This window comes from Triplophysa rosa, linkage group LG3 (genome assembly GCF_024868665.1).
Source record: "Triplophysa rosa linkage group LG3, Trosa_1v2, whole genome shotgun sequence".
Classification (NCBI taxonomy): domain Eukaryota; kingdom Metazoa; phylum Chordata; class Actinopteri; order Cypriniformes; family Nemacheilidae; genus Triplophysa; species Triplophysa rosa.
Genome location: NC_079892.1, coordinates 1,776,119 through 1,802,180, shown reverse-complemented (window position 1 = coordinate 1,802,180; position 26,062 = coordinate 1,776,119). Strand labels below are relative to the sequence as shown.

The following is a 26,062-nucleotide window of genomic DNA, read 5'->3' as shown; positions in this document are numbered from 1 at the left end:
TAGACGTCAGACGGGATTGTAAAGCAGCTCTTTAAAGGAAGATTGCTTCCCAATATGAGTAAAAGAGATAACAGACATGTTTTGGCCTCGAGGGTTGCCAGATCTTTTCTAATAATTAAATGTTGTTTACTTCATTTTGAGAAGGTCCTCTGAACTGTCTGAAAGCTCTCCAACTGGTGTGTCTATCATAAACACCACAAAGTGAGCCAAACTCAGGGCAGAAGTTTAGTGTCGTGCCTATTGTCCTCCATTTTCTGAAGGAATGTAATGAAGACAGACACTTGACATGTGCATGTCGGCTCCAGCAAGCCAGTCTGGAAAACACACAAAGAGTCCTGTTGGGCTGTCATGTTTGCTCCCGGAGAGTGTGGTATTCATTCCTTTTCTTAGTTTTTCTTGTCTTTCTTTTCTCCGTCAGTCAGACAGACCAAGCTGTGCCAAGCATATACAGAATGCCAGATCTGGCCCGTCTCTTTCTTTCTCAGCTTGCGGTCAAGCCTCATTTTTCGTTTTTTGGTCTTGTTCCATGCTTCCCCTTTTGTCTTTAACATCTTTCTGTTTTCCTCAGATGTCCAGAGTCATTCTCCTCACCTAAACACTGTTTCAGGGATCCAGCTAGCTTTCTCAGTTCTTGTCAATATTAGACAACAATGAGCAGATGCAACCCATTACTCTTCTGGATTTTGTAAAAAAAGCATATTAAAAACCATCAACGTCAGGCCGGCAGTGAATGGACTTAATGTGTTTAGTTGTTTACAGCTGTAAAAGCATCCAAGTGTCTTTCGTTAGGAAGAGCAGGTACTTTTGTCCTCTGGGTCTGAATGGTGAGGTTCATTGTGTAGCCTATTAAGGTACAATTTCTCCCGTTTTACACAGGAGTGTATCAACTGCACCTGGCAACTCTTGGTTGTCCTTTGGGGATGTTCTGGGAAGTGCTGAAGGAGTGGATGGCTGGGGGGAGGTAGTGTTCTCGCCCATCATCTGTGCTAAATCACTAGTGTGGAGATTACAAAAGAAAGGGTCCTCCGTGTCTCCTCCTCTCCCTTCCCCTCTCTCAGGAGACCCGCTCACCTCCATCATGTGACCCAGATAATCACTGGAGGCAGCCAGCCACCCGCGTGAGCGTGCATGTCAAAGAATCACAACCCCTGTGAAAGAAGCAGGTCTCTGACAACCGATTCTCTTCTTGGTGCTGTTGAGGATGACAACCCTCAGAACAATGAGCTTTGATGACCATCTTTCTGTTTTAATGCGAGCTCGGTTGTATTTGCGATTGTTTTTATGCTTTTCTACCTTAGGTTTATGTTTGGGTTTCTCCTAGATTTCCATATTTAGACAATAACTTGTGAAACGCCCTTGAATAAAGACTCGTTTCCGAGCTGAAGCTCTCGCGAGTGACTTGTTAGCTCGCCTTTGTCTCACCACGTAGATGCCCTTTTCCACACTGTTTCTCTCTTTTTGACCTTCAGCTGGTGAAAAAGAGGTTGTGGATGAAGATCGGTTAAAAGAGAATAGGAAAGGAGGTGCAGGATCATTGCTCGAGAAACTACAGCCCTGGGGTCTTGACCCTCCCAGCGGGAAAGACGGACGGATTATGGGTTCCATGCTTGCCTGTTAATGAAACTCTTCACTGAAAAAATTAGACTGGTGACCCAGGCGGTAAGGGCCCCCGTTCCCCAACCCCTGCCCCCCTTCCTTGGGCTTGTCAGTTCTTTGTTGCCGATGGAATACTCTTTGATGAGACTATTGGGGGAAGGTTAAACTAAGAGGCCCACAGCAATGCGGGTCACCCCTTTATTGCTTGGAGGCAAGGGGTACTGGGTGGAAATGGGATATAAGATGACAAGTGCATTTCTTTTGGGATGGTGGAGGGGTGGACTTCCACTTTTTAGTCACCAGCAGGGTTTACTTACAAACTCAGCCATAGAAAACAAGACATTAAGATTAGTTAGGATGAATTTGTTGAAGGTGCCAAATTAAAAATTAATATTCTGACATCATTTATTACCATTCATGTTGTTGAAAGCCTGTATATGATTCTTATGTGAAACACAAAAGAAGATATAATGTGGTTTTGTGTTTATACAATGGAAGTCAAGGGGGTCAGTGGTGTTTGGTTATCAATGCTCCACAAAATATCTTCGTGTTCTGCCGAAGAATTAGCTATCCCTTTAATGCAGGCATACTTGTGGTTTTGTAGACAATTGAACAAGTGCCACCTGTCATAAAAGAAAAAGTAAAACACCCTCACTTGACTACCTTTAATCATTTATGGCTCTGCTTCCAAACTTTTCTCTTAATCAGAAAGAGTAAGCCTGCAGTCTTAGTTTGGACTTGTCTGGCACTCCGGTTTGCTTCTCTTGGCAGCTAGGCAGTACAGAGGTATGCAAAACAGCCATAGAGAACCCTGCACAGCAAGTGGGAAAAACATCCAACGCTAGCACTACGAGGCAAGTCGGTTAGTCAGAATACTTTTATCACGTTTTCAGTGATCCACGGTCTTGCGATGATTCATCCCCTTCGCTAAATATCAAAGGCGTTTTTTGTGAGTTTGGGCAAGCGCTTACAAAACCAACAAACAATAGCGTTTTGACATGGTGAATCCGTCACATCAAATCAGCTCGAATTAAAAATGCAGCCTGGCATGCATTGGCAAAATGAAAAAACCTTGATAGCAAAATGAGCATGTTTTGAGGTGTTTGTACAGCTGCTTTGTAACAATGAAAATTGTAAAAAGTGCTATATAAATAAAGTTGAGTTGAGTTGTTTGTTGCGAATGAAATGCCATTTTGATATGTGTAACCGTTTGCAGAATTGCATAAGCTTGAACTGGCACGGAGAGGCAGAGAAGGAGGGAAATGTGTAACGTTGAAAGAATTCACCAGATAAGTGGAACCAACTGCCTGAGGCTCCCTTCCCAAGAGAGAGAGAGAGTTACAGCTTGGTTAATGATCGGCGGCTTTCAGGAGTGAATAAACGGCTGCTTCATGAGCAGATGGAAACAAGGTTGGGTTTTACGTCTCATTGTTCATAGCTGTTCCGGCAAAACCCCCATTCACAGCACCTCGTTCTCTTCAATCTTCACAATTAAGAGCTCTGTCTGAAAACAAACCTGTGAGAACATTACGATCATTTCAGGTTGTGTGTCTTAATTACAGATGAACGATGAAGGTTGAGCTTTTACTATGGTATGATCCAAAAAAGACGTACTTGTTTGCTGTAGATGTAGGATGTGGGCTTGCGAACCGTTTGTGTTTGGTAAACATCACATCGCTGCTGGTCTTTGCAGGTTGAGGCCAAATAAGCTCCTACTTGGGAAATATGAGCCACGTTGGAGAATTTCTGCATTCACACCTGCAGTTATAGGGTAAAAAGCAAGACTTTTAATGAGCAAGTGGCTGCGCTCTCTTAGCTTATAAACGTTAAAGTATTTTGCTTTGGTTTGCAGTAAAGCTCTCTAGTGCGAGGGTACAAATATCGCTTCAAAGCCGACGACCAGAGCTCAGGTTTCGTCAGGAGATTTAGCCAACGCGTAGAGGGAAGGCAACTTGCACGCATTCTGTATTTTCCCTTTGGCTGGCAACACACCTGTGTCATAATGTTTCTAGAGGTCGCACCTGTTTTCTAGCCTGTACTGTACTGGATTGTTTGGGGATATTTTCAGTGTGCTTTAATGAGACCGAAGCAAAGAATCTGACAAGCTTCCAGTGTGCGGCTTCCTTTTTATGAGGTGCTGGAAAGAAGCCCATGAGCTGTGCTCCATTTGAAATAACATTGTACGTTTCGCTGAATGACATTAAATTGGCAGGTTGGTTAACATTGCCTTTTACCCTGCCCTGTCGGTGGTCCAGGGTTCAATTTCAGCGCAAACGATTGCCGTTCCAACGACAGCTGATGTCATGCTAATTGTTAACAGATGTAGTGGTATTTTTCAGTTGCGTACAAAAGGCCAATTATCGACATCTCCCATTTGGAGATGTGATTTGAGTATTCTGCTCGATTTCCCCACTTGTGTCATTGAGATGGAATGAGCGCCGTTGCAGTGGCTGCTCGCGGTTGTCAAGGAAACGCAGCGTGAAAGGCAGAACTAAACACACGGAGGGTTTTTTTGTCTCCCTTTGCAGTCGACTGCGGTGTGAAATTTTTATTGCCTGGCACCTCTTGATAAGCTATTTTAGATGCAGGCAATCGATGCCCCATTGCGAATAGCGCCTTGCAGCTTGAAATCAAACAGATATCTCTTGCGTGTGCTTTGTCAGTCACGGCCCGCAGATTTACTGTAGATGCGTTTCGTGTTCGGTTTGTGAAGGTCAGTTGCTTGTGCGGTGGAATTACGTTGTGTGGCTGCTGGGGAGTTGGAGAATTGTGTAACGTGCCAGGGACATGACATTTTCTGGGTCTGGATTCTTAAAAAAATGATAAATACTGCCATCTGGTGTTAACAAAAGAGGTGTGTACTTTCTCAATGTCTTTGGGTTGTGTTAAATATCAGGTAACTGACACACACACTGCGGGCCGTTGACAGATCTGGGCACCCTGGACCCAGAATTATTTGTATCCCTGCCTTTCCAGTCAAGAACACACATCAAAAATAAACTGCAGCAATGTCAAACGAAGGGCACAGACTGACCAGTGTCTCCCCACCACCCCCTTTCTTTATTTCTCTCGATCCCTTATTTCTCTCCCTTTCCCCCCTGCATACTAATAGCCTTTCGTGCACCCTGCTGTTCCTGGCCATAATACAAGAGGCGTTCTTTGTTAATGGAGAAATAGCCTCTATATCCAGATTTGGACATCTGTGCTGTGGAATGTAAAAACAGTTATTGAGTGCTTGTTGGCACAGGAACGCTAGACTCATTTATCTTTTTTAGCCCTAGCCATAACTCCATAAACATTCATGTGGACCAGGAGCTTAGATCTCTTGCGCAAGGGTGTAATTTTAGTTACAGAATAGGAGAATAGTAATATTACCCAAATCCAGTACACCTATGATAATTGCCAAGATTCAGTTATAAACCTTACGGTGACCTCGGTCATGACGAGAAACCATTACTTCAAGATTTCTTTAATCTGTTTTGTTTGAAGATTAAAGTCTTATTTTCTTTTGTTGTCGTCTGTCGTGCAGGTATGCTGGTTGTAAATGTTACCTGGAGGAATAAGACATATGTGGGCACCCTTTTAGACTGCACTCGACATGACTGGGCGCCCCCACGGTAAGACAACTTAATATCTGATATCTCTTAATATCTTCAATTCAGGAAATATTATTATTGTAAGTTAATTTCATGTCATCTTACTGCTATAAATCATTTAGAGTAGCCAAATTAGAGGGGCACTCGAACATTTGCAAGAAAAAAACATCAGGTCTATTTGTTCTGCTTGCCACACATTTCTGCAATTGAAGTAATGAAAGTACATTGTAGGGTAATGTCTCAAACACACCCCCTTCGAACTGAAACCCACCTTCTGAAATGCAATATCATTGAGAAATTGATTTTTGTGCGCTTTATTTCTCCTCCTCTTTTATTGATCAGAAGCGGCAGTAGTAGTGGTTTTGCATTCCTACCGCTGGGTCCTAGTGCCGGCTGAGCTCAGCTATTATAGCTTTTGTAATATGTTAATGTCTAAATGAGGCTCTGCTGTGACCAGTTTTGACTTTGCAAATACCCTTTGCAGTACAGGCACTTTATCCTGCAGAAGGTCAGATAGCAGCAGTGCTTGGCACAAATCATTAGATGTACATAATGCTTTGTGCATTTGAGAAACAGGCCTGGAGGTGGTGATTTCTAATCGGACCGTTCCAGAAAAGGCTGTATTTCCACGGTGCACTTTATCTGCTGGCTGCAGGCTAACATTACAACATAACATGAGCCCATGGGGACAGCGCAATAAAGACATTGCACTGCATTCTTATAGGAGCATTTCCTCCATGTGTTTGCGTTCTTTGAGTCGTATGTCTATAAAATTAGAATTAAGGTAAAACTGAAATAAGTGAAATTTTCTTTTTTGTTTGGTAGTATTAAGGGTTTTAAGTGGAAATGACCTCTGAAAATGTCAGAAGTATATCACAGACTAATGTGTATTGTTGTTATCTTTCTGCTGGTTTTTAAATCTAAACTTAGATCTTAAGCACTCTGAGGTAGCTTCTTTATTTTATAGTAGTTTAAGGCCAGTATGCTTTGAACTCCCTTGATGCTTTCGCCTCTGAGTCTGTGGCTTATCTGTTGGAGGATGTTATCACACTACATCTAATCAGCAGCCAGGTCACCCTGGTTTAATCCTGCAGCCGTGTGCTCTGTGTGCCATTCATCAGAACAAACGTTACTGTCGAGATCAGGGATAACAAGAGGATAAAAATGCACAGCACGTTGCCAGCTCTCCTGGGCCCACTGGAAAGCCACTTATGGCAACCAAATGGAGAACCATGATTCAGAACAGAGTCCATCTCTCAGAAAGGATCTCTCCAGCCAGTGCTTGAATTACGCACACGGTTGGAATTTTAAGACGACCGGTAAGCGTGTAAAAGTCGCGCATGTCTTTTTTATACAGCTTGAGCTGAGCCGATAAAAACTCAGGCACTCGCGTCTTCTAAAAACATACGCAGCTGCGCAGCTATAAAGTCAGACTCCTCTTCTCTAAACATATACGCAGCCGTGCAGCTATAAAGTCAGACTTGTCTTCTCTAAACATCCGCAGCTATAAAGTCAGACTCGTCTTCTCTAAACATGCGCAGCTATAAAGTCAGACTCGTCTTCTCTAAACATGCGCAGCTATAGAGTCAGACTCGTCTTCTCTGAACATGCGCAGCTATAAAGTCAGACTCGTCTTCTCTAAACATGCGCAGCTATAAAGTCAGACTCGTCTTCTCTAAGCATGCGCAGCTATAAAGTCAGACTCGTCTTCTCTAAACATGCGCAGCTATAAAGTCAGACTCGTCTTCTCTAAGCATGCGCGAGCTATAAAGTCAGACTCCTCTTCTCTAAACTATACGCAGCCGTGCAGCTATAAAGTCAGACTTGTCTTCTCTAAACATCGCAGCTATAAGTCAGACTCTCTTCTCTAAACATAGCAGCGTGCAGCTATAAAGTCAACTGCTTTCTCTAAACATCGCGCAGCTATAGAGTCAGACTCGTCTTCTCTGAGCATGGCGCAGCTATAAAGTCAGACTCGTCTTCTCTAAACATGCGCAGCTATAGAGTCAGACTCGTTCTTCTCTGAACGATGCGCAGCTATAAAGTCAGACTCGTCTTCTCTAAACATGCGCAGCTATAAAGTCAGACTCGTCTTCTCTAAGCATGCGCAGCTATAAAGTCAGACTCGTCTTCTCTAAACATGCGCAGCTATAAAGTCAGACTCGTCTTCTCTAAGCATGCGCAGCTATAAAGTCAGACTCCTCTTCTCTAAACATATACGCAGCCGTGCAGCTATAAAGTCAGACTTGTCTTCTCTAAACATCCGCAGCTATAAAGTCAGACTCGTCTTCTCTAAACATGCGCAGCTATAAAGTCAGACTCGTCTTCTCTAAACATGCGCAGCTATAAGTCAGACTCGTCTTCTCTAACATGCGCAGCTATAAAGTCAGACTCGTCTTCTCTAACATGCGCAGCTATAAAGTCAGACTCCTCTTCTCTAAACATATACGCGCCGTGCAGCTATTAAAGTCAGACTTGTCTTTCTCTAAGCATCCGCAGCTATAAAGTCAGACTTCGTTCTTCTCTAAAGCATGGCCAGCTATTAAAGTCAGACTCGGTCTTCTCTAAACATGCGCAGCTATAGAGTCAGACTCGTCTTCTCTGAACATGCGCAGCTATAAAGTCAGACTCGTTCTTACTGACTAAACATGCGCAGCTATAAAGTCAGACTCGTCTTCTCTAAGCATGCGCAGCTATAAAGTCAGACTCGTCTTCTCTAAACATGCGCAGCTATAAAGTCAGACTCGTCTTCTCTAAGCATGCGCAGCTATAAAGTCAGACTCGTCTTCTCTAAGCATCGCAGCTGCACAGTTATGAAGTGCTGTATGTCTTCTCTATACATGCGCAGCTATAAAGTCAGACTCCTCTTCTCTAAACATATACAGCAGCCGTGCAGCTATAAAGTCAGACTTGTCTTCTCTAAAGTCATCGCGCAGCTATAAAGTCAGACTCGTCTTCTCTAAACATGCGCAGCTATAAAGTCAGACTCGTCTTCTCTAAACATGCGCAGCTATAGAGTCAGACTCGTCTTCTCTGAACATGCGCAGCTATAAAGTCAGACTCGTCTTCTCTAAACATGCGCAGCTATAAAGTCAGACTCGTCTTCTCTAAGCATGCGCAGCTATAAAGTCAGACTCGTCTTCTCTAAACATGCGCAGCTATAAAGTCAGACTCGTCTTCTCTATACATACACAGCTATAAAGTCAGACTCGTCTTCTCTATACATACACAGCCGCGCAGCTATAAAGTCAGACTCGTCTTCTATATACATACACAGCCGCGCAGCTATAAAGTCAGACTCATCTTTCGCAAGCTTATAAAGTCAGCCGCATCTGCTCTGTACAGCGCAAGCTTGCAGGCTCCTTATATTTGTTTACAACGTGATTTGCAACCCGCAGCAAAGAGCAGCAAGAGTCACGTGACGACAGTGAAATGGCTCGATCATTTACAGGAAGATGGGAAGTTTATGCTTCATATAAGCAACAATATGTATTCAATAAAAATAATAATGAACCAAAAACTAAGCATCCGTTTTAAAGTATATACAGAGAAAATCCAGAGATTAGCGAGTACATTGATTATGCTATTCTTTTTCTTAATAATAATGTTAATACCACCCTTTGTTCAAATAAATGGTTTGGACATTAAAACAGTCAGGAAAAAAACCTTGGTAAACCGTACAAGGCCACAAAATAGCGTGATACAGATTTTTGGCCAAACCGTCCAGCACTATCTCCAGCTCTGTTAGCTCTTTTTGTGGTGTGGAGATTATTTCAGTTCCAGGCGGAAAATGGATTGCCAGTTATTTATTTGAGTCATGCTGGTTAATGATTTTCTTATATTTTTGGGCCCGTTTTATATTGATTTAAGGTATAAGGAATTGTTTTTCTCTCTTGGTTGTTTCCTCAGATTCTGTGAGTCACCCACAAGTGATTTGGAGATGAGGAATGGTCGTGGTCGGGGAAAGAGAATGAGACCCAATAGTAACACACCGGTCAACGAGAACAGCAATTCTTCCGATAATAAAGGCTGCAACAACAGCAAGACTCGAGCCGCATCAAACAGTAAGGGGCGACGGGGCAGTCAGAATTCCTCAGAACGTCGTACTCCACCAAACAGCAACACAGAGGATGTAAAGACTAGTCCATCATCTACTAACAAACGCAAGAATAAACCTGCCTCGGACATGGAGCCCAACTCAAGTTCAGAGGACACTAAGGGTAGCAAGCGTATGCGTACCAGTTCAAACAGTGGAATACCTCACCCTGTTCTTCCCCTCTCCAACATCAAAGCAGAACCATTGCCCCCCTCTTTGGATCGCAACTGCCCTTCTCCGGTGCTCATAGACTGCCCCCATCCCAACTGCAACAAGAAATACAAGCACAAAAATGGCTTGAAGTATCATCAGGCTCGTGCTCACAATGACGATGACATCAAGCTGGACATAGATGGCGATAGTGAGTATGGTGAGGATTCTACCTTGCATCCAGAGCCGGGCAGTTGCAATGGTGCATCCATTTCTCAGAAGGGCTGTTCTTCTCCTGCAAGGTCGGTCACCCCTAAAGGCAGGGGATTTGATGCCCAGAGCCCATCACCGTCATCTACCAAGTTCAGCTCCAAGCAGCCTGGCAAGAAAAAACTGGAGGCTGACAATGATTCCAGTGTGCCCATGGATGGCTGTGAGGATGGCCCCTGTCTTACAGATGAGACAAGTAATGATGGCATTGATGACAAGAGGGGCTTAGATAAAGCCAAGAAGTCTGGAAGTGGTGCTAAAGCAGACAAGCTTGCTCAGAAGGGCATGAAGTCAGCAAGACCCCTTGTACCCTCTTTACCCCCACAGCAGTTGTACGGCTTACAAACCTCTGGATTCCCCACCCCCAATTCTGGCTCCTCTAGTATGGGTTCTGTCGTCCAGTCCATCAGCAAGAGCCCCCAACTAAAAACCATTCAACCCAAAGCTGCAGTGATGGGAGATCCCTCAATGAACGCAGCCTCAAGTGGCTCAAAGGACAAGAAGAAGAAAGATAAGAAAAAGAAGGAAGGTAGTAAGGAAGGGGACAGTCCAAAGGCCCCTGGGAAAGGAGGAAAACCTGAAGAAGGTAAAAGCCCGTATTCTGAGAGCTCAGACCAAAGCAGCAAGAGTGAGGGCCTGTTAAATGGTTCCACGGCGCCTCATCAGAGTCGGCTAGCCAGCATGAAAGCAGAAGCAGACAAAATATACAGTTTCTCCGACAATTCTCCCAGTCCGTCCATTGGTGTGGCCAGTCGGATAGAAGCCGGGGGGATTGCGCAACCTCTCACTCCACTTCACGTGGTTACCCAAAATGGGGCAGACAACTCTTCTGTGAAGACCAACAGCCCAGCGTACTCCGACATTTCTGATGCAGGGGAAGATGGAGAGGGCAAGATAGACAGCATGAAGGTCAAATCTGAGGATCAGGCTGCTCGAGAATGTGCCAAGAAATCTCTGTTCCCATCTCAACAACCCAACAAGGATTCTTACTACCCCGGTTATGAAACGTACTACTCACCCAATTATGGCAACCCGAACCCCAGTCCAGGAGTCTCTAATGCTGCCACGCCACTGCAAGAGGCTGCAGTGAAGGTGAAAAAAGAAGACCCAGAACCAGGGAATGACAAGGTGAAATCAGAGCCACCAGAAGAACGAAAGCCAGAAATAAGTGCATCGTCTCAGCAGCAACAGCAGCCTTCGGTCATTCAGCAGCGGCCTAGCATGTTCATGCAGCCCCTCTATTACAACCAGTATGCATATGTACCTCCATATGGCTACTCCCCAGACCAGGCCTACCATAACCACCTAATGAGCACAAACCCCGCTTACAGGCAACAGTGTGAGGACAGACAACGACAAGTGGCTGAGCAGCATCGTGCTGCGGAGAAAAAACAAGAAGCTGCTCAGAAGGACAGGGAAGCCTCCTTGAAGCCTGAAGAATGGAAGCAGAAAGCTTCAGTTCCTCCAACCCTGTCCAAGGCTCCAAGCCTCTCAGACTTGGGCAAGCCTTCCCCACAGGGCAAGCCCAAAGATCCCTCTGAACCGAGTAAGTCCGTCATTATCCCCAAAATGGAAGATGGCAAGGGACAGTCCCAGCAGGGTGAGGGTTTAAAAATGAAGCTGAGTGAAGCGGGGCATCATGGTAAAGATGAGCAAAAGCCAGGCATTGAGTCTGGAAGATCTGCGATGGATCAGGCCATTTACATGTATCGACAGGTATGGAACTTAAGAGACCCCAATCATTGCTTGAACAATGTTTTGTTATCATTCTACAAATGTTTTAGTATTTCATTACATTTATGTAATTCATTACAAATTCCACTCTTTTCAGGAGCCGGACTCTCGACTGTGGCCCTACGTTTATCCCAGCAAGTATCCGGATGCTCAAAAACAGATAGATGAAGAGAGGTGCAAGGAAGAAAGAGAACGGGACCGCGAGCGAGAAAGGGAGCGATATCGGGACAGAGAGCGTGAAAGAGACAGGAAGGGAAAAGACGAAAGGCAACGTCCTAAAGACACTCCCTCTAAAGAGGATAGCAAGGAATGTGCAGAGCCAAGAACCTCATCAGCCTCAGAGGAGCATAGAGGGGTCAGCAAAGATCACCGGGCACACATGCAGTTTTCCTCACCTCTGCCACAGCACCAGTCATATATGTCCTACATGCACGGATATCCCTATGGCCAGGGCTATGAGCCCAGCCATCCAGGATACAGGGGGATGCCCACTGTCATGATGCAGAATTACCCCGGTAAGCCTACTTTTGTGTGGGTGGGATGTGTTGTTTGCGTTTTAGTTTTACCTTTAATCTTACTACATTGTTCTTACCTCTGATTTAGGGTCGTACCTGTCACAAGGATACTCCTTCTCCCCATACGGCAATAAGATGCCCCCAGGTGAGGAAGGTGAGAAGTCTCGTGCCAGTCCGACGGTAAGCGGCAAGTCCGCATCCGAGTCTAAAGCTTTGGACATCCTGCATCAGCATGCTAGCCAATATAAGAGCAAGTCGCCCACAGTTGGTGAAAAGGCGCACCATGAAAGAGACAGAAGTGGAAGCGAGAGGGAAAGAGACAGTGAACGTCCAAGATCTTCGCCTTCGCAGCGGATCATGCCTTCCCACCATCACCTGGGCTACCCAATACTCCCAGGACAGTACGACCTGTCCTATGCTACAGGTACATTAAGCAGCAAACAATACAAGTTAGTCTGACTACTAAACGGATGGTTATTTTATAAGATGTCAGTTTGTGATTTATATCTGTTTTCCTTCTCACAGGTATCTCCTCTTCAGCCATTGTTGCCAGTCAACAAGCCTCTGCCCCCTCACTCTATCCCCCAGCGCGGAGGTGAGAATGGTAAGAGGAGTTCATATTTTACCCACTAGCTCAATATTTTGTGTTTTGATCTCAACGGATGAGGTTAAAGCGTCCACCAAATAGTGCCACACAGACTTTGCTGACCTCTAGTGGCCAGAATCTTTCAATCTGATATAAAGTATTTTAAAACACATATATACTTGCATGCTGTTTGTCATTAAAATTCAGTTTCCTAATCAAGTGTCAAGCTTTCAAAATATGTATTTAATTTCATTCTTATTCTCCGTATAGGAAGAAGGGACTGGACGGTTTTGTGCGGACATGTGACTGGTTCACATGAGCACACGGTGTGGAGCTTACAACATCAGTTCAATGATGTTCCTGATTTCTTTCCGCTTTTCCCGGGTTTCCCGGCGCCTTTGACAACCATTGTCAGAGAAAGTGGAAGGCCAGCCTTTCACATAACCAACGAACACCTCGGCATGTGTAGACGCCACCTCTCTGTGCTGCTGGTTGCATACTCAGGAGAGAGGAAACACTGTCTTCAGAGACCTCACATGATGCACATGTTCTCTTTGAAATGGACCTCATTGTGGGAGGTTTGGAATGAATAATGACATTCTGAAAGTCACTACATTGTTTTGTGTTCAAACCCGGCCCTTTATGAACCGCTGCTCTGGACTGCTGCTCTAGAGCCCTGAGGATTACTTTTTTTTGTTTGAGAAAGATCTCGGCATCTTTGTTGTCGCCTTCACTCTCTGTGGACTCTATGCAAGTGGAAAAGTCTTGAATTTTTTCAGTTCATTCAGGGCAGTAAACTCTGTTCATGCTCCACTAAGCATTGCTTGAGATGTCAGAGAGATGATGGACATTTGTTTTAGATGCACTTCATGTCCATTGTCACCCAAACTCACTCCATTAACTGTTTGGCATTGGATATGTTTTTTTCCTCAGAAGATAACAGAGCAGTCGTTCTATTCTGTTTCACAACTGGCCTGGTTTTCAGTTTTGTGACGGGGTGTCTGACATTTGGATTATCCGGGTCATGGAGAAAAGATGAAGCATTGGCTGCTCTCTGACATGTAGTGTCCCCAAAGGAAGGAGCTTCTGTTTCCAGGCTGGATTTATAGAAATAGAGTCAGTGGATGTGTGGACACATCTGCTCTTCCCAGATCCACAGTCGAATGGGTGTGTTTGCCAACGGAGACACCAGACTCTGAACTATGTTTGTCTGATCACAAACTAATCCTTCACGCACGGATACATTGATATGCTGCTTGTGAATCTCATGTCAGACTGCATGAGTGACGTGTGAAAGAGGGCCATCTTTAAAGCTTGGAGTAACCCCAAGAGCGAGCGATCCAGCATCTGGACCTCAGTCCACATTGATCCACAGACTCACAGAGCACCAAACAATGAAGACGGTCGTTGGAAACGTACTTTTGAGCATTCCCTCACTTTCCTCCGTGTGTCTGCATGGTTATAATCCAGCATTAACCCGAGCAGAGAGCAGTGCGACCTGTGCGGTCGCCGCACCTTTCCTCCCTCACTATGTGCTTTCTGTATATATTGTAAAAAGGAATTATTTTAAAAGAGGTTGTTGGATGCTATTGGATTTTCTTACCTTCTCGCTCTTTTTTTTTTGTCTGTTAGCCTTTTTTCTACCATTGTTGACGTAATATATCAACATGTAGCTGATGTAACAACTTTATATTGGAAGGTTGTTTTTTGTTTTTTTTACAAATTTTTCTACCCCTCCTCTCCAAAGCCAAGTCAGTCCCACTCTGCTTTGAAACTGTAGAAGCTCATGCAGTTTTCTTTTAAGTCGGTTTTAAAATTCTCATGGGATTTTTATTTAACACAACCCGCAAAACGTACAGGCAGTGGTGCGTTCAAACAGCAGGAGGAAGTGTTGGCAAAAGAAATAACCAGAACGAGGTGCTATCTAGAGCTAGTTTTCCCAGCGTATCGTATAGTTATCATCTAATGTGAATCTGAAACTCTCAGGAGAGCATTATTGAAATCACAGCCTTTAAATCATCTCGGCATGATCATTGCTCTCAGCTCTATTCAAGAAAAGGCGTTTTTTTCGACATATTTTAATATTAAAGAGTCCATGACTTCCTCTTGTCTGTTTTGAACTTCAGCTCATGTTAACTCGACATTAGTTCATTTTGTTGCTGGAGAAAACCAGGCCAGGTCTTTTCAACATGTTTATTTTTACCTTTACATTGTTTTAAACTGTATTCTCTGCCAAAACCTAAAACAATCAATAACCGCAGCACTGGTCTCAGACCAGCATGAAGAGGCGATGATGCCATGATACCATTTTTGTTATAAATAGTAAAAACCTCACTTTGAGTTGTTCCGTCTTTGCGCAAATAGCCAGTTAAACCTGTGCTGTCTGGTGACTTGATTCATAATTGTTGAGGAAAAAGCGCTTGATTGTTTTAATTTATTTTGAGGGTTCTTTTTTTCTTGTTGTTGTTGTTGTTGTTTTTCTAGAAAGTTCTTGTAGAAAGACCAGTTTGTTTTAACAGTTCACACATTTGTTCACTATTGTCTCAGATGGTGCTAATATAGTCTGCCCTGTGCGATCATCGTGGGAAGAGAAGAGGGAATTCCCTTTTTTGTTTTGGTTTTCTAGTTTCCAGTGGTATTGACCCGCCCCATACCCACACAGTGCGCAGCGGCTCAGCGTCTGTCATCGGTACTTGAAAGAAAGATGTTTACACCTCTTAATTTCTGTGTTTGGATACGTTTCGCCTGTAAACCATCCCTGCCTCTGTCCCTCTCTCTCTCTCTTCCTAGAGATCTCTCATGTAAAGTGTAAATTGCTACATTTTTTATACAAACTGTAACTTGCCTTTGTACATTTAGGCAGAAAATAAATCTTTTTATGAGACAATCACTCCTGTTAATCTGTGTCTTATCTGTCTGAAAGCATTGTGTGTGCATTGTAATTTATGTAAATGTTAGCTGGGAGTTCAGAGATAAGATTTATAAAACCGTATATAGGTATTAACATCATTTGAGCAAGTGGTAGCTTTCTTAGCTTGTGTTTTGCGGGCCTCTAGTGGCCGATGATGGAAGTGCAGGGGCTTTGTGATATAAATGAACTTCATATTATTTCTTTCCATATTTTTTAATTGTAATTAATTTATCACAGCTAATGAGTAACAAATGAACTTATTGCAATTATGCTGTGTAGAATCTGCAGAAATGTTCTCTTGTCGCTTTATCAAGCAGCTTCTTGAAGTTCCACCCTGAGATGCTTTTTAAACATTATTGCAGGAGTTCACATCTATTCTGTATTATTCTTCATTATTTGGTCCAAGTTGTCTGATTCGAAACATTTTTAAATAACATTTTAACTTGGTAAGGAAGAAATTATGTTGGCACATTATTTACATTTTGTCTACAAAACCGTTTTTAAAAATGGAAGCATATGCCTTACGATCAGAAACGTTTTTTTTTATTAATAAAGAATATACGAAAGAAGATTGCAAAAAACTTTGACCAAACCTCCGAGCTTAGGCCTGTCGTATAACAACTACCGAGTTTTCACCAGCAGATGGCGGTGCTTTACCCTACAGTGATGAAAGCTGTGTTAAAACAAAAAACGTTTTGTGTCAGCTTGTGTAATTGAATGTATTTTTTAACAACAGAGCAAATGTTGTATTCTTTTTATTAAATTAAATTGATTATTAATATTAAAACAATGTGAGGAATTTGCTGGGAACGTGATGTAGGCTCTAATAAATCGGTTAATTCCCGTTCTTTAGACCCTGATCCGAATTTTTTGGATGAAATGAAATTGGAAAATGAGGCGTATAATTAATCTTTTGCCCAGCTGACACTCCATCACTTCACACGAGAAACAGCGTCTCTTTTCCTCGCTTTTGACCCAGTTTTCCTTCTCTGAGGTTCTTTTTTGGCGCCTCGAGCCATCAGGTGATCAGCACGGGAAAAACTGCAGTGCTTGAGCGAGAATTGAGTAGTTGCCATGGAAACCCCCGTGAGCGCTGGAGCGGAATCAATCTCACGAGGCAGGAAAAACATTAATTTATTTATTGGACCCACTACAAACAAGCGTTGATATGCGTGTGTACCACAAGATCCACACCAGCGAGAAAGGGATATTTTACACACGTCATGTAACGTTTATAAAATAACGAATTGTACTTGTGTGAAAAAGCTCTCGTGATGGGGCTTTATATTCGAGGCACGTGCGCGATTAGAATTCAAGGCGCGCACTCTTCCAGCGTCCCCGTGAGCGCGCAGTGTGGAAAACACAAGCGCCCCACTGTGTGAGATCTTCAAGAGCGCTTCTGCACCAAAATCAGCACGTTTTCCTTATAATGCAATACAATTTATCATGCGTCAAGCGCCTTCCTTACATGATAATAACAAGATTATTAATAATAATCGAATTGAATTGATGAATTTATATAATTCAATTTTGTTAACCTGTACTCAAAACAGGTTAAACCCCAGTTTGAACTGAGATAAGATGTAACAGTGTCAGTAGCACTCAAATGTGTGGCCATGCATTTTGTTTATTTAACATTTAATTCAAATAAGCATGAAATCAAATTCACATTAAATTAACAACACACACAGATGATGTCACGCTAAAGATGATGAGGAAAGACAACGGATGAAGTCCTATTGCACGAGGGATTCGCAGGTACATCCGTCCACGTCCTTGAACATCGACTGCAGGTCAGGCGCCGTGGTACCGAGAGGGGCGGAGTCAAGCGGATAGGCCACACCTCCCTTTGCGCCTGTGCACAGCGGAGCAACAAGTCGCAACCGGTCCGCAGAATTTCCCGTTGCATGAGCGCTCGGTAACGATCGTCGTTTGTGTCCTTGTAGAGCGATTTACTCTCGGATATGTGAGCTGCTTTCATGCGACAACCGCACGCGAATTACAGTGAGATTTAATGGAGATACAGATGAGCCGTGTTCGTCGTGAAATGTCGGATTGGAGTTCTCTTTGAAGGTGAGCGACGGAAACATTCATATCCGTTACTGTATCGCTGGGGACATTGTTGATACTTGCATCTCGAGCATTCGGAGAGATGTTGATCGCTAAACATTATAGGATACAGTTGTATTACTGTTTGTTGTCTTTAGTAGAGAAAATCTCACGTTTTGATTTCAATAGCAACACAATTTCAGAGAAACCCTTAATATGAACGTATCAAAAAACATGAAATGCTTAACGAGGCAGAATGTCGCATAGATAGATAGATAGATAGATAGATAGATAGATAGATAGATAGATAGATAGATAGATAGATAGATAGATAGATAGATAGATAGATAGATAGATAGATAGAATGTGCATAGGCTACTCATCTGTTAAATAATATAACAATCTTAAATTATTTTTTAATTACTCATTTTAACCAGAAAAGCTTGGTTATATATTTACATTCTATTAGTGACGTTACCATGAGTAAAAGTTGTTTTTTGTTTAACTATGTTTTTACAGTAAGTAAAGTTTATGGTGTTTGTAGAAAAAAAATACACGTCAATCATTCAAAAAACTATGTTTACTACACTTTAACATTAGTAAAATCATCTTCAGTTATCCTAAGGGTGGTCTGTAACTGTAAAGTTGAGTGTATTTTCATGTGGGTTTTAAAAAGTTATACAGCAGCTGAGTAACTTAAAGGGACAGTTCACTCAAAAATGAAAATTCTGTCATCATTTACTCGCCCCCAGGTTGTTTCAAACCTGTATAAATGTATTTGTTGTGTTAAACACAAAGAAAGATATTTGTAAGAATGTTAGCAATTTTCAGTTCTGACATCATCCACTACCATAGTAGGAAAAAAATATTGTTATTTTGTTCTGTTGAACACAGAGTGAGATATTTTGAAGAATTGAGGAACACAAACAGTTCTGGGGCGCCTTTGACCACCATTGTATTTTTACTACTATGGTAGTGGATGATGTCACAGAATTGAAAATTGCTAACATTCTTACAAATATCTTTCTCTGTGTCTACATGAGAGTGAGCAAATGATGACAGGATTTTCATTTTTGGGTGAACTATCACTTTAAGGAGAGAGCGAGAGTGGAGAAATTGAAACCTCTGGCATTCTTTTATGCTATGTTGTCCGTGTGTGTGTGTGTGTGTGCGTGCGTGCGTGTGTGTGTGTGTGTGCGTGTGTGCGTGCGTGCGTGCGTGTGTTCCCACTGTGTTCATCTGTTGTTTTCTGTAACTCAACTCGCTCACTGGGCATTCCTGCTGTGATGTCCCTTATAGATACCCAAAGCCCCTTTGCATTGACTGCTGATGCTTAGATCAGTTACACAGCTTTGATCAGAAAAAAGCCAAAATGTTCATTTTTCCCGGCGTGATGACAGAGTTTTCAGTCAGCGCTGATGACAATCGTCGACCTCTGACACGCATTAGAGATCTTGATCGGTAAACACACACCCTTTGTGTATTATGGCTATAACTGGCATGTATTATTAAAACCAAGTTAGGGGAGGATATTATTACAGGAGGCAGAAGAGTTGGGGTTTGTTGTGTGTACATACTTAGCGTTTATAATAAAAGAGTGATTATCTTGTCACAGTGACAGTGGAATGTGTGGTTTTGTGCTCAGTTAAGTCTGTATTTACGTTGGAATCAGAAGTCAAACAGGAATGTTGGGCTCCTGTTACACATGCAAATGTCATTAATGTTTGTTTTGGCCAGAAACGTCAATGCACATCCAAATGCATGCTAAAAAGTCACAGCTAGCTTGCTTGTTGTACTTAATGAGTTTATTTTAGCCACATTTTGTTTAGAACGATGGACAGTCGTGAACGGATGAGAAAATGGAAACGGTTAAAAAATGTTCCTCAGATCTTCATCTGACGTTAGTGTATGTGATGTATTTTCTGACGAGGTTTTAGACGGAACTCGTCACATTTTGCTGTCAGTTCACGCTGGTTATATTTATCCTCAGGTGTGGTTACTTGAATTTCTGCTCCTTTCAGACACGAAAACTGGGAATGTAACCTGCGAGGGTGTGATGATCTCTCATGAATCAGTGTTGTTCATCTTTAATGTCATTTTGCTCCATACGTAGTTATGTATTTTGAATAGCTGACTGTTTGTCATGTCAGTCCCAGCGTGTACATGCATGTCGAGCTGTCGCTCTCTAATGAAGTCGAGCTCTGGAATGTGCTGGGAGGAGATATTTCCCTACATTTGCATTGTTTCCATCTCCTATGTGTCCAGTCAAGTCAAACGCTTCCCAACTGGTTTTCTGGACCAGTTTTTGATAGAAAAGGATGATGATGCTTTTGACAGAGTTTAAAAAGCAGGAGATTGAATTGTGTGCAAAGTTATAATGTTGAATCAGTAAAACAGTATAAATCATCAAATAAATCTTTAAATCTATTTTTGAGTAAAGATCAGGCTGTCATTCTTAATGTAGGCTGCTAGATTAAACATTTTTGAATTATTTCAAAGAATTTAATTCACGTTAAATACTCTTTGTGTGTCGGACAACCTGGTGGGCGAGAAAGTATGATAAAAATACACATCTAATGACTTGGCATGTAGACTCCAGCATCATGTATTGCGCTCGTGCTGGTTACCATGGAAACAGTCATGGGTTTTCATTTCAGTGTTTTTTGCGTGTGTATTTAAGCGTTGCGCTTGAAAACCCCTTCAGTGCATACACTCAATGTGAAGTGTACTACAAAGCAGCAGTTACAGTCAGTGCCAGTATTTGTGGCCTTTCGTTTACCTGCAACCTGAAAAGTGTGCACGTCGACTCCATAAACACACCCACAAGTGTCCTTTTTAAAGCCGTTACCATGGTGATGTGAAGGACCGTTGTTTGTGAGATCTCACATCTGTGCGAGGACTTCAAAGGAAACAAGATGTCTCAAGTAACAAAGAAACAAATATGAAACCTAAGAAGTTTCACTGCCACAGGCGTCCACCACTTCACAAGACAAGACATTCGCTTTAAGTTTTCAAAATGAAACAAATGTAGAGGTTTTAGGAAAACAGCCACACAACAATACAATTCAATTCAATTTGATTTATTGCGCTTTTCGTAATGTGTATTGTTCCAAAGCAGCTTTACAGGAGAAAATAAGAAAAACAGAAAAACAAAGAAAAGGTCAAACACAGCATGCCGGTGTTTATAGAACAAGCAAGATCATTCTAGTAAATAATATCTAATATCAGCAGACTCCCGCTGAGCAAGCCAACACGGCCCTGTGGCGAGGAACCCAAACTCCAATGAGAAATAAATGGAGAAAAAGAAGCCAGACTCAGCCGGGAGGACCAGATCTCCTCTGACGCGTCAGCTGCACTCACTGACTTCCATTCAAAGTTACTTAAGAGGAAATGTTTATGAAGAATAGGGAGAGCGGTTGCACTTTTACAGTACGTGTACCTATAGTGTACTTACTCGAGGAACTTGACGGAAACGCACCAACTTCGCATTACTGTTATAGTGAACTGTGAAAAGATTCGCATCACGAGCCAGGTTTCCATAACCCTTCAAAATGCGCAAATTGAAAATGCACCTATTCACACGTAAATCTCGCAAAAACTCCCATGTATCGCAAAAAAGTTCTCACGCTCGTATGAGGTGGTTTTTCAGGCAATACGATAAAGGCGTATTTTACAGGAAACACGTTTTGTCGTATTTATTAGGAAAAGTGAGGTTATAAGAACATATAGAAGGAAATACAGACATTTCTCTTCACTCTTTCATCACAGTAGTACAGCCAGAATGAGTTATCGCGAGAAGAATCCAAATACACGTTTATCGCATAACATCATTTCATGGAAACGCAGTCTTTCCTCGATATTGTCGTTTTTAGAAAACATTGCTTAAATTTTGCTCAGATCTGCAATGGAAACCTGGCCACGTTTGGATGGAATCCCGGCTATTGACAGCAAATCAAACTCCATTTGAGTTTATGCATTAAAGACGTTAAACCGCAGAGCGTGTGCTAAGAATAACCATGAATGATAATATAGTCATCTTTACACAGGCCTGTATTACTTAGAAAATAGACACATGATTTTTGATTTTGGGTTTTATGGAAAGCAAGCGTGCCGTATGGTGTAAAAGCATGATATTGTGAGACCGCTATGAGATTTGCCAGCCTCGTCCTCTGTGTCCCGGGTTCACCCGAGCTCCTGTAGATTTTCCCAGGGGTTCACGTGTTCACAGCTTGGATGAGCTCCAGGAAAAACAATCGCTCTCCCCATAACACTGGTGTTCAGAAGACGCCATGACAGTTCTCATGCTGAAGCACGGATGAGATGATCAGTGATCGTGTGAACTCTGTCATGATAGAAATCATTTCTGGCAACTTCCTACATTCCATTATTAATAAAGAATCTTATTGGTCCATATGTCATATCTGAATGTGAATGTGAACATTTCGACATTTGATCTTAAACGTTGCATTCAAGTTTATGTACGTCAGGTTTTGAGATGCATACAGGAACACAGGAGGAACATCAAACCATCAAAAACCGGTTTGCTCGGGGAATGCGTGACGAGTATTTTAAAGCAGTGAGAGGTGTTGGGCGTCTCTCAGCGTGTCTGGGGTCATTCACACCTCTAGATTTAGTGCTTGTTATCAGCGTATTTCTCAGCCCATCGATTCAGACGCTGCGTGTTGGTGGGTTATATTTAGAATCTGCTGCGTGTGTCGAGTTGTTATCACTTCTTGTCCAAGCGTTCGCTGTGTGCCGACTCGGCGCACAAATTCACAAGAGAACGTCTGCGTTTTATAATCACATCTTTAGCATTTAAAGGGACAGTATGAGCATTTACTTGAAATAATGTGTTTGGCTGAACGATTGTTAATCAAAAGCGTTCTGTTACGGCAAGTCAGACTGAAGTCCTCTCTGAAGTTGAACATGTGACGTGCACACGGCTCTCTTAAAGGGACGGTTCACCCCAAAATACATGTGGTTGTAAAACCAGCGGAAGACAAAAGAAGATATTTCGAGAAATGTCTCAGTTGTTTTGGGTTCATACAATGAACGTTCTTGAAAAGACCTTCTTTTTTTGTTTTTCCGCAGAAGTTTTATGTTTTGGGTGAACTGTCCCTTTAACACCGTTAGCGGATGAATATTTCAGTAGGTGTCTGCGTTGTTGTTTGTACGGTGGGTTTTCATTCGACGTCTGACTCATTCTCACACGCTGACTGATCAGATGAATATGATTCGCCCACATTAGCTTGTTGTACTGATGCCTGTTTTTACTATGGCGGGCAGTTTTTGAGGTCACACTAATCCCGATAAACTAATTCACATTTCTAGGTCATGTCTTCTGAGGACAAACACAGGCTTCAAGTGCTGTGTCTTTTTTCAAACGAACCCGATGTTATTCCGGAAGACAACTCGTTTAAGAGGTTAAAACGTGCGTGTTTGTTTTGTCTTGCTCAGCTGAAGCTCTATCGCGCGCATGATGTTTCACTTTCTTTGTTATTTGTGAACAGAGAATAATGACGGCGCTCATCGAACAGGCCGATGACATGGGCCTGGTGACGCCGATCGAGCTCACGGACCCCCAGAAGGAGGACGACCCCCAGTGCCCCGCCCACTTCAGACAGAGCCTCATGTGAGTACCACACACAATTCACACAAATGCAGCGATGTGTTTTACAAGTGACACCTGTCTATAAGATCTCTATAAGCCGTGTCATTTCTGTGAAATCTCCAGGAAGCTTGTTCTTGTACTTCACATACAGGTTTGTGTTCAGGGTTGGGCAGCAGTTCATCCATAACACAACACACACACACACAAAACCTCCTCTGACCTTTGCGCTTATGTAATGACGCTTTCATCGGGTTAATAAAACAGGTTTTCAGGGCATGGGGCAGAACCTTTGAGCAGATAACCTTATGAAATCACATCAGGTTTGTTGTAGCTCATGTGCAGAATGGCGAATATTTCCATCCGAGCGACACGGCAAAACATGTGCAGGCAGATGCTGCTGTAGCGTGTGCGTGTGTCTTCACAAACACAACGTCTCTGAGGACGTCATTCATCTCCTCAAACCAGATTAGCTCAATGAGCGAAATCTGCCCATCATCAGTTCAGCCCGGCACACGTCCGTCTCTGGAGATGACACCAAGGGTGTTATTACTCAGTGACGCAGGTTTGGTGAAGCGCAGAGGGACTGGGTCAAAAATCACCCTGTTTACTTTCTGAAACACACACTTGTGCTTCTGTTGTGCACATCGGTTTGTGTTTTGTGTTCCAGCGAAGAAAACGCTGTAATAAATGAAGAGCGTGAATATGGCGTCAGTCGCTTGGTTTTCAATTAACATCAAGGCCAGTGTTAGAAATCCCCGCAGGAAACCTGAGATGAAATTAAGAACATGACCTCAACTAAAGAGTTGCGCTGATCAAATCTAAAAGCTGTCAGAGGGGTTTTGGCAACTGGACACACAAGTGTTGTTTTAGAACACAAGTCTGGTGAAATGTCAACACAGATGTTAAAACCAATAAACAGAGTAACAGACGGCATTCTTCTGAGCAGCATTTAGTTTCTTTTCCATTCTTCATTCAGTTCTGTATAAAATGTGTGAACATGTCTGATGAAAGGGTCAAGGAAGAGAAGTTCAAAGTCATTCATACTCTAGTGTATATAGAGCGCAGTGCATTGTGGGTATATAAATAGTATTTAGGGTGACCATACATGCCATTTTTCCCTCCTAGCTGCGTCGCGTACGTCATTGAGGTTTATTATTTCGGGAAAGCAACCCTTACGCTTCAAGGTGAGAATGAAACTACAATGATGACGTCTTAAGAGAAATAAAGGTTTATTTGATTAGATTTTTGAACTCAGATGAGACAACCGCGATGGCATATGCGGCCGAAAAATGCCACCGCCGGAGAACGCAGCCTTCGAATCGAGACGCATTTTCGGAATCCTGGCCTGGACGCGTCCGGGGAAAAATGGCACGTGTGGTCACCCTAAATAGTATAGTGTGATCTATTAAAAGAAACCCCAAGAGTGTGTGCGTGCGTCTGTTATCTGTCCCTGTCCACATCTCTCGCTCTCTTTCTGTGTTTCTCTCTCTCTCTTTGTGTGTAATTAGAGCTGATCTTCTCTGAGCCGGAGGCTTCTTCAGGTGGAGTCAGTGACATCATCCTGTTACACACACACAGTCCACACACCTGACCTTCATCATTCACATGACACGGAGAATCACACATTGTGTTGCTACACAACTTTAATACTCCACATGATTCTCTCTCTCTCTCTCACCCTCTCTCTCTCTCACTCTCTCTCTCTCTCTCTCTCTCTCTCTCTCTCTCTCTCTCTGTCTCTCTCTCTCTTCTCTCTCTCTCTCTCTCTCTCGCTCTCTTTCTTTCTCTCTCTCTCTCTCTCTCTCTCTCTCTTCCTTCCTTTCTCTATTTCTATCTCCCTTTCTCTCTCTCCCTTTCTCTTGCTCTGCCTTTCTCTCTCTCGCTCGCTCAGGCTGATGCTTTGCCCGCTTTGTGTTGCTTTGCTTTAATTTGCCTGTGCTTGATGGTTTGCCTTTTAATCATGACCTGCTCTCGTTTTTGTTTGTTTTCTCCTTTTGTCATTTTCAGAATTGCATATCCATTCCTCTACCTCCTTCATTTGCCTTTCCTTCACTGAGAATGGCAAGCGGGCATCCCACTGACAAATTCAGTTTTCTGTACCCAACAGACAGCAGTCAGAACGTTAAGAGGTCAGTCTAGCGTCCGCCACCTTCCACCATGTGTGTGTGTATCTGTGTCTGTGTGTGTGTGTCGGGTCAGTCAGGTTCAGGTGAGTGGCTTGTTGACCCTGTTGTGTGTCGAGTTACAGCCATCATGACCTACTTATGAGCAGAATGTCATCTTTACCTCACACTTCCTAAATCTGTATGACCTTGACTTTATTCTGTCTCCGAGCGATACACAGGTTTCCATGCCCACTGCTATTTTTATACCTTTAGTGAAGGTAGAGCAGTGTTTTTGCAAGTTTATTAAAATTGCAACCTCGGTTGACGTTTAGTTTGTAAAAGCAACAGTTGAAAGACTTGAAAAGGATGGTTCACTCAAAAAGCCTTCATTCAGTGATGTCATTCAAGACCGGTTATGACTCTTTCTTCGGTGGAACACAAGTGAAGATATTTTGAGAAATGTCATAGTGATGTTGTGTTCATACAATGGAAGTCAATGGGGTTCAGTGTTTTTGGCATATCGACATTCATCAAAATATCTTCTTTTGTGTTCTGCAGAAGAAAGAAAGTCATACGGGTTAAGAATGACATGAGGTAAATGATGAAAGAATGAACTATCCCTTTAAACAGATACATTTGTTAATAATCGCTATAGTTCATTAATCTTACTGTAGGTTGTTGGCACATCAGTAAAGAAATAACTTGTGTGCGGTCACAGATGTATACATGGCACAGGAGTATATTGCCTATTTTTTTTAATGGCTTTGAACAAAACCATGAAACTAATCGGTCAGAGGTTTTACAATTTTCACAGTTTTCACAATCTAACAGTGCTGTGTTATT

At 42.7% G+C, this 26,062-nt stretch overlaps 2 protein-coding genes across 5 annotated transcripts in view; both read left to right on the top strand.

Annotated features, from left to right (window-relative positions):
• Positions 1-15,433, top strand: part of znf609a (zinc finger protein 609a) — a 78,340-nt gene extending 62,907 nt beyond the window's left edge. For all 4 annotated transcript variants that reach the window (XM_057329374.1, XM_057329375.1, XM_057329377.1 and 1 more), the window contains 6 exons: positions 5,126-5,213; positions 9,102-11,424; positions 11,540-11,957; positions 12,046-12,381; positions 12,483-12,561; positions 12,814-15,433. In XM_057329374.1, coding sequence (XP_057185357.1) covers positions 5,126-5,213; positions 9,102-11,424; positions 11,540-11,957; positions 12,046-12,381; positions 12,483-12,556 — 3,239 coding nt within the window. In that variant the 3' untranslated portion in view covers positions 12,557-12,561; positions 12,814-15,433. The remainder of the gene's footprint in view (positions 1-5,125; positions 5,214-9,101; positions 11,425-11,539; positions 11,958-12,045; positions 12,382-12,482; positions 12,562-12,813) is intronic.
• A 1,859-nt stretch (positions 15,434-17,292) lies between these two features.
• LOC130551720 (GRAM domain-containing protein 2A) overlaps positions 17,293-26,062 on the top strand; it is a 20,308-nt gene continuing 11,538 nt past the window's right edge. The window contains exons 1-2 of the mRNA XM_057329586.1: positions 17,293-17,527; positions 23,014-23,135. Of these exons, the coding sequence (XP_057185569.1) occupies positions 23,020-23,135 (116 nt within the window). The 5' untranslated portion in view covers positions 17,293-17,527; positions 23,014-23,019. The remainder of the gene's footprint in view (positions 17,528-23,013; positions 23,136-26,062) is intronic.